Genomic DNA, 9,035 nt, shown 5'->3' on the forward strand with positions numbered 1-9,035 from the left:
TATAATGTATTACACACACACACACACACACACACACATATATATATATATATATATAGAGAGAGAGAGAGAGAGAGAGAATGAACACCAGGGTTCATGTGTGAAGGTCAGTGGACAATGAATGTGGGAGCTGACATAAGACTTGTTAGGATGTCAGGCTCTGCAGCAAGTGCTTGTTACCTGCAGGAACATCTTGTACACTCTACCTTAGCAGTCTAACTCAAATCTGGGCACAGCATAGAATTGGACATTGTGAAAATAGAGAAGTATGGTGTCAAAGTATAGGACTGCAAATAAGACAGACTCTGGAGTGCGCTCTCCCGGACAGGACACCATGCTACGCACTCCTAAACCCAGCACAACAGAAGTAGTAACAAGAGGGTCACAGCCTGGCCCGATTCCCTGCAGGGCACAACTCACCTTATAGCCGTGGGCATCCAGCCCGTGAGCAATCGCTGCATCACGGAACTCTGTTTCAGTTCCACAACTGACGCTGCCCCTGCAACGACACCCAAGGAACCTCCTGATTATAACTTAGGAAAACCCAAAGCCACAAACGGAATCAAGGAGGTCTTCATAATACACGACAGACTTCTACATTTTTACACTCACAAGGTTCTTAAATGTACTTTTCTACATATATCACACCTAAAGTACTTTGAATTAGTACCAGATCATCTTTTTTATATTCTTATGGAAAATGTCTTGCCATTTACAGATAGGAGTCTATTCTTCCAGTCAACAGAATCATTTCCTATTTTCTTACTGGGTCCCTTTCATGTAGCAGTAGTTCTAGGTGTTGGAGATTCAGTGGTGAACAAGCGTTGCCCTGATGGAAGTTAACATCTGCTGCTGGAGGATGAGAGAAGTGAAGGGAGCACCGCTGGCACTGTGGCGGGAAGACGGCATCTCCTAACGGTTGGCCAAGGAAGGTGCCATGAGGAGACAGAATCATGAACTAAAAACTTATCGGTGGGGAATTCCAAGTGAGGATTATGCCTCATGTCTTTAAGAAACTGCAAAAGGCATATAGCTGGTATAGAGGGTGAGGAGAGAAGGAGGAAAAGATGAGGTGAGAGACAGCACTGGGGAACTCAATGTGAGCCACTGTATGGAGACTGGGTTTATTCAGATCATTATCAACAATGCAGCAGCATGATTTTGTTTGCTAATTTATTTATGTGTACTGGTGTTTTGCCTGCACACGTACACACACACCACTTGCATGCCTGATGCCCTTGAAGTCCAGAAGAGGGCACCAGATCCCACGGAACTGAAGTTATGAGCTGGTATGTGAGTACTTGGAATAGAACCCAGGTCCTTTGGAAGAGCAGCCAGTGTTTTAACTGTTGACCCATCTCTCTAGTCCCCTAACCAATGTTTAATGTATCAATCTCCCCGAGAAGTTCCTGAAATGAGACAGCACATCTGGAGACATTTAGGACTTTAATCCAATATTGCAGGCAAAAAACAGTGGTGACTTCAAACAGGGATCAGTTGTCAATTTGGTGCCAAAATTCATTCTTTGTAAATACAATACTTTTCAGTATGAGAGCGGGAATAGTAATTTATGTCTACCGTTGAACTTAGAATAGGGACACACACACATACAATCTGTTTTCCTATACCCAGCATTCCTTCTTCTAGTTCCTCATCCACTGAATAAATGTACAACAGCAGGGAGCAAACAGCAACAATGAAAGCAGGAACATAGACTCAAGCCTTGCACTGACAATGGATGGGACTGAATGTCTATGTTTCAATGTCACCACTGATGACGAAAGATAAACTCATGCTCCATTCCCATTCTTACCAGGTATGTCATACGGAGGCAGTTTAAGAACAAAGATGCCGCCAGCAGCAGATGGTAGAGCAAACAGAGCCTCTCCCTCGCTGCTGAGCCAGGCTGCAGAGGTGGTAGAATTTGGGGACAGGCCAGGTACTGTTGGAATTAACTGATAGTTGCAAGGATCTCTGAAATCAACTTTTCCAATGTCAGTAAATATTGACTGCATCTGACTTTCAGTTACCAGCTCCTGTAATGAAAAACAATCTGTTTTGAAATAACCTGAATTTTGTTTAGTTCCTCTCAATTACTAAGAACGTTTATTTAAAAAGATGTTGATGGTTGGAAGGGTGCTCAGTGGTTAAGAGCACCTGTGGCTCTTTGAGGACCTGAGATTTGTTCCCAGCACTTACACAGCAGCTCACAACTGCCTATAACTCCAGTTTCAGGGGATATGATGCCCTCTGGCTCCCACAGGCACTGCATGTAAGTGGTGTATTTATTCAGGCAAAACACTCATACACATAAAAACAAATCTTTAAAAAAAAAAAGTTGAGCATGCGATAAAAATTTTCTCCCCTCCCTGCCAGCCAGGCTGTCACTATGTGGCCCAGGTTGGCTATGAACTTCTGGACAGCTGAGCTTGCACTGAGTCTTGAAATCCTCTACCTCAGCCTCCCTGTTTCTAAGAAAACTAGTTTATCAACTTAAAATGTCTGAACTTTTTTTTTTTTTTTTTGGTTATTCTGTAGCTTTGGAGCCTCTCCTAGAACTAGGCCTTAAACTTAAAGATCCACCTTCCTCGTCGTACTAAGTGTTGGGATTAAAGGCGTGCACCACCACTGCCCGGCTAAAATGTCTGATCTTTATGTTGTAGAGACAGGGTCTTATGAAGCTCAGATTAGCCTTGAACTCCATGACGACCCTGAATTTCTGATCTTTCTGTTTCCATCTCCTAAGTAGTGGGATTACAGGCACAAATTCAATTTATGAGGATGAAACCTAGGGCTTTGTTCATGTGAGGCCAGCACTCTATGACTGAAACCATCCGCAAGTTTAATTATTTCAAACCATAACTATAAAGTATGCTTGGTTAACAAGGCATCCATTTTTTTTTTCATTTCAAAGAATATCACTCCAGTCCTAAATCTGTGATAGCTAGCATAATATGGGAAACAAGTTATTGCACATAACAATCAACTTACACTTCTGTACATACGGGAAGGGTGTGGTAAAATTAACCTGTGCACTGTCTGATTGGTTAATATCAAGATTATCACATGATTCTGAGTTTCAGAGACATGAACCCCACTGGGTAAGAGGCTGCAATTTTGGAATTTTAGGCGAACTGCATTATTCAACAAATTTATGTCCAGTGATTCCTCCACCAGCTCCAATGTATCCCCAGAAGTCTTCCTGTTTAAAAAGAGAGAAAAAGAGATTAATAAAATTTTTCTTTCTCAATGACTGCTGAACTAAAATGCATGATAATCATGTCGAAATGAACTCTCCAAATTTGAAAAAGATTAGACAATCCAATTTGGATCCTCCACCCCCCCACTCCAGGGTCTCTCTATATAGCCCTGCCATGAAACTCACTACATAGCCCAGGCTAGCCTCAAAGTCACAGAGATCTGCCTGCCTCTGTCTCCTAAGAGCTGGATTAAAGGAGTGCACCATGTCTGGTTTAGACCACTTTTTCATTTAAGAACATATTATATAGACTTATAAAACAGTACAACAAAATCTAAATCTCATTATGGTAAATATACATCCATTTCCTTAGCCCCTACTTAAGATAAATTCTGCTATATAAAAATTAACCCCACCCGTCACTTGTAGAGGACTGAGGTGTCTGCGCACACTACAGCACCAAACAAATAAGCACATTTTCCTTTTCTATTACTTTTTAACATATTAAAAAATAGCAATTTTATGAGTTTTGCTCTTGTTTTATAAGGGTCAGTATTTAATATTTATTTACTTATTTATTTGTTTGTTTGTTTTTTCGAGACAGGGTTTCTCTGTAGCTTTTGAGCCTGTCCTGGAACTAGCTCTTGTAGACTAGGCTGGTCTCAAACTCACAGAGATCCGCCTGCCTCTGCCTCTTGAGTGCTGGGATTAAAGGCGTGCGCCACCACTGCCCAGTTAGTATTTAATATTTTTAAAAATATAAAAATAACTGCATGTTGAGCCTACCAAGGTTGATTTCTATACCATTATGCCAGTCCAACTTCCTATTATTCTTCAAAGAGTTTCTAAATAAATGGCAATAAACACTTTACGTATAGAGGTAATTGTCATGTGTATTTGGATATCTGCAGACTTAGGAAAGTATTTGAATCAGAGCGGACATTCAATAAAAACTGATAAGATACAAATGCAGATGGAAGCAGTATATGTGGCAGTGGGAAGAGGGGGGCTTTATTCAAATCCATATCATAACACAGGAGCCACCCCACTAATCACCCCTACTGCCTGTGTTGTCATTTGTACCTATCACAGATGTTGCCACTTTACCTAATTCTGCAAGGTGTTTCTTACCTTTGCCTTCTAAGTGCTTATCATTTTAAAACATCTGTAGCACATACTCACTGGTCTATGCCAACATGTATGATGCTAGTTTGGATTTTGAATGTCTCCCAAAGTCTTTTAAAGGTTTAGTCTTGCCGGGCGGTGGTGGCGCACGCCTTTAATCCCAGCACTCGGATCTCTGTGAGTTCAAGACCAGCCTGGTCTACAAGAGCTAGTTCCAGGACAGGCTCCAAAGCCACAGAGAAACCCTGTCTCGAAAAACCAAAAAAAAAAAAAAAAAAAAAAAAAGGTTTAGTCTTCAAGGCACTACTGAGATAATATGGTAGGACATTTTAAGGGACCAAAGGCAAGGATAGATCAATTCTGGACCAGAACCTCTAAAACTGTGAACTAAAATAAACCTTTCTCCTCAGATTCCAGTTAGTTGCCTCTGCAAATTCATAGGTTCTATGCCCACAAATTCAACTATCTACAAATTGAAAACCAAACCAAACCTGTGTTTGTATCTCTATTCTCTTTTCAACATCCCCCTATGCAGCACAATAATTATTTACATAGTATTAACATCATATAAAGCACTAAAAGTGGGCTAGAGTAAACTAGCCCATGTATGGCCATGCAGATCACCTGCAAATACTGTGCTGTTTGACAGCATGGGGACTGTCTGCAGACCGAGGTGTCTAGAGAGAGAGGTGCTGGAACTGGTCCTCAGATATAGACAGACAACGGCTCTTTGACTTTATCCTTATCCTTAGGGCCCCTGTTTTTTCATTCCTTTTCTTGAGCTCCCCTCTCTTTCTACCCTCTCCCATGATCCCCATGCTCCTAATTTACTCAGGAAATCTTGTCTTTTTCTACTTTAGGACCCTTTTCTTAGCAGTACCAGGTTATACTTAAGTGTCTTGTGATCACAAGACAGGTTATACTTAAGTGTCTTGTGATCACACTGACTTCAGAATAATTAAATGAGCAACAATCAAGACTAAAATTGAAATTATATATAGCACGTACACACACACACACACACACACACACACAAATCAACCAACTTAGTCTTCCTTAAATTTCAGCCTTTAGTTTTATCCCACTGCTCCTTTCAGGTAAATATATTCTTTTATTAAAATTGTTCTGACTAGTGCTTATGATGGCACATACTTTTAATAGTGGCACTCTGGAGACAGAGGCAGACAGATCTTTGTAAATTAGAGGCCTGCTTGGCTACATAGTGAGTGCCATACCAGCTGGGAATACACAGTGCAACCTTGTCTCCACCTGCCAACTCCTCACACACAGAGTTAACAGTCTGGGAGCTGTAAGGATGGCTCAGTGATTCTTTCAGAAGACCCAGGTGTGGCCCCAGCACTCACCACCCCTAACTCCATCTCCAGGAACCCAGACGACCTCCTCTGGTCTCCAAGGGCAGAACACTCATACACATACTTTCTAAATCTAAAAAAATTATTATCAATGTTCTACTCATAAAGTATTTTTGAACTTTATCATTTAAAATAAATTTTCTTCATTTTCCTTCTCCAATTTTCACTTCTTTCAAGCGGCTCTCTGCAGCTTTCTTTATTATAACTGTTACCTTGACAGGAGAAACGCCACCTAACAGTTTCTCACCTTGACTCCTTTTACTGAAATTCAGCTCGTACTCTTGGGACTGCCGTCTTTGGGACATGTAAATTGTGGTGTTATTTTTGACTCAGCTGACTGATTTTACCCATAATAGAGGAAAGAAAAAAATGCTACGAATGAATCTAGGCTTTTCTATTCTTAGAGTAAAAGTTCTAAAAATCTACTGATCTTTGCTGAGGGACAGATAACCTAGCAGAAAATAAAGCAGACACCAAGAGGTGGGCTGGAGAGATGGCTGAGCAGCTGAGAGCACTGGCTGCTCTTCCACGGGACCTGGGTTCAATGTCTAGCACCCATATTGCAGCTCACAGCTGCAATCTATGACTCCATTTCAGGGGTCTGACACCCTCATACAGACATGCAAGAAAAACACCAATGCAAAAAAAAAAATAAGAATAAATAAATCATTTTTTAAAAGTTAAAAAAAATCTAAAAGATCAAAAGCATTTTGTGTTGATATTCTTAAAATTCAAGATGGATAAAATAAAAATGGACAAAAATTACTCACAGAAGGTCATGCAACTAAAAAATGATAATACTTAATTATTCAAATACACATACATATACATATATATATATTTGGGGTAAGTGTGGCCTTGTTGGAGGAGGTGTCACTCAGGGTGGGCTTTGCGGTTCCAAAACTCAAGCCAGGCCCAGAGGCTCACTGTTTTCCTGCTGCCTACTGACCCAGATGTAGGACTCTCAGCTACCTCTTTAACATCACATCTGCTTGCATGCCACCATGCTTCCTACCATGACAAAGGACTAAACCTCTGAACCTGAAAGCAAGCCCCAATAAATGCTTTCCTTTATAAAAATTGTCATGGTCATGGTGTCTCTTCACAGTAACAGAAACCTTAATAGCCGGGCAGTGGTGGCGCACGCCTTTAATTCCAGCACTCGGGAGGCAGAGGCAGGCAGATCTCTGTGAGTTCAAGACCAGTCTGGTCTACAAGAACTAGTTCCAAGTTGGGCGGTGGTGGCGCACGCCTTTAATCCCAGCACTCGGGAGGCAGAAGCAGATGGATCTCTGTGAGTTCGAGGCCAGCCTGGTCTATAAGAGCGAGTTCCAGGACAGACTCCAAAGCCACAGAGAAACCCTGTCTTGAAAACCCCCAAAAAAACCAAAAAACAAAAAAAACTAGTTCCAGGACAGGCTGAAACCCTGTCTCAAAAACAAACAAGCAAACAAACAAAAAAAAACCAACAACAACAAAAACCCTAACTAAAACACATCCATGCTTAAACAAGGCCAGACCGATGCTAGGATATAAGACGATTCATCCAAGGTACAGAAGTCTAACTTCCTATCGCCTTACCTACCACCCTATCCACATACTTGGCTCCAAGACCAAGTCTCTGTCAGTTAAAACACTCGCCTTGGCTTCTCCAGGCACCTTCTTCCTGTATCCAGCCTCCTTTTTTTTCAGTCTTTGATATTCAGATTCTTTGTTCCCTGGCCTCCCCTCTAACTCAGCTCTCAAGCTTTGCCCATTTCCCTCCATGGTCTGACTGGATCTCTCTCTGCCCACACTAGCTAATTTTTTGATTGTCTGGATATAGCTGTGACTTTCTACCCTCCCTCCTGGTCAGTAACACCTGATTAGCTTTCTGAGGCAAGCATGACAATGTGTATTTATATCCTATATCATTAGTTTGGTGTCGTTTTTTTGTGTGTGAAGCTGACACAACAAAAGTGGTATCTAGCCGGGCGGTGGTGGCGCACGCCTTTAATCCCAGCACTCGGGAGGCAGAGGCAGGCGGATCTCTGAGTTCGAGGCCAGCCTGGTCTACAAGAGCTAGTTCCAGGACAGGCTCCAAAGCCACAGAGAAACCCTGTCTCGAAAAACCAAAAAAAAAAAAAAAAAAAAAAAAAAAAAAAAGTGGTATCTACTATATTTCTATCCTTACATAGCTACAATATTTTGCACCGTTTCCCGGTACTCAGCACCATGTATGACATGTACAAGTCCAATCTCATCGGCAGAAGTAGCATCAAAGACTAGACTGACACTGTAAATATGTCTAAAATGGGTCTTCAATGTTGTATCTCCTCAACTACATTCCTTTGTTTTTAAACTGCTACAGAATAACTCCTAGAACCAATTATGACATGAACTGAAGGCAGTGCCTCTCTTCCTATGTGAAGATTACTGCTAGACGTAATAATTTAGATCAGGCACGAATATTCATACACCAGACAACTCTGCCTTCCGGGGGTTTGGGGGAACGCAGCACTCACCAATGAATGAACCTGTTTCTGGTGACGGAGAACAACTTGCCACTTTCCACATAATAGAAGCCTCCCGCGCTCTCACTATATTTCACGGCTCCAAACACAGCGTTTGCAGTCCCTGCAAAATGAATGTGTTCGGCTCGCACACGTGCTTCTCTGGGGATGTCAGGCACTGAGGAGTGCAAGGGACTGACAGTGCATGCAATAGGACGTGGGGAAAGGAGAAAGAAGTCAGGCTGTGAGGCACTGGCTTTGGGCATGTGGACTTGGACAAACCAGGGAGGAGGCCAAAGTCGTACTTGACGAGCCCGAAGGGAAGCAGTGGCTCCCATTCCCCCAAGCCCTTTCCGTACCAACACCGCGGGCTGTAAATTCCCGAAAGTGCCGGGGCCTTTCGCGTTCAGTTCCGATCAGCTCCACGAAGCTCCGTTCCAGGGATCCCGCCGCCGCCATCTTCCCGCCGTCGCCGCGAGGCCTGACGGGGCAAGGGCGGGTCGCGTCGCTGTCGTCACTTCCGGGGATGTGCCTCAAAGCTGGAGCCACGGCGGGTCCGAGTGGCTGAGAACCGTGAGTCTGACTGTCACCCGCGAGTTTCCTTCACGAGAATGAGGCTGAGGAGGAAGACGCCTCGGCCTGCGGTCGCCTGGGAGCCGCGAGCGGCGGCGACGGAGGCCGCGCCCTTTGCCGGCGGCCTCGAGCAGGGGCGGGGCTGTGTGTGTTTCCATTTGAAACGCTGGCGCGGGCGCCGGGGAAGAACCCTAAGGTCACCTTCCCCCTCGGTCTGATTGCGTAGGAGTTGTCACCCAGCCTCTTCCACGTTCACAAAAACGGAAGAAAAGT

General features: G+C 43.3%; 1 protein-coding gene across 1 annotated transcript in view; it reads right to left on the minus strand.

The window, feature by feature from the left end:
* Nup160 (nucleoporin 160) overlaps positions 1-8,694 on the minus strand; it is a 60,838-nt gene extending 52,144 nt beyond the window's left edge. Inside the window, exons 1-5 of the mRNA XM_038331567.1 lie at positions 8,549-8,694; positions 8,202-8,313; positions 2,992-3,202; positions 1,814-2,036; positions 421-499 (exon numbers count right to left, since the gene is read on the minus strand). Coding sequence (XP_038187495.1) covers positions 421-499; positions 1,814-2,036; positions 2,992-3,202; positions 8,202-8,313; positions 8,549-8,648 — 725 coding nt within the window. The 5' untranslated portion in view covers positions 8,649-8,694. The remainder of the gene's footprint in view (positions 1-420; positions 500-1,813; positions 2,037-2,991; positions 3,203-8,201; positions 8,314-8,548) is intronic.
* Positions 8,695-9,035: the final 341 nt, after the last annotated feature.

This window comes from Arvicola amphibius, chromosome 5, assembly GCF_903992535.2.
Source record: "Arvicola amphibius chromosome 5, mArvAmp1.2, whole genome shotgun sequence".
Lineage (NCBI taxonomy): Eukaryota > Metazoa > Chordata > Mammalia > Rodentia > Cricetidae > Arvicola > Arvicola amphibius.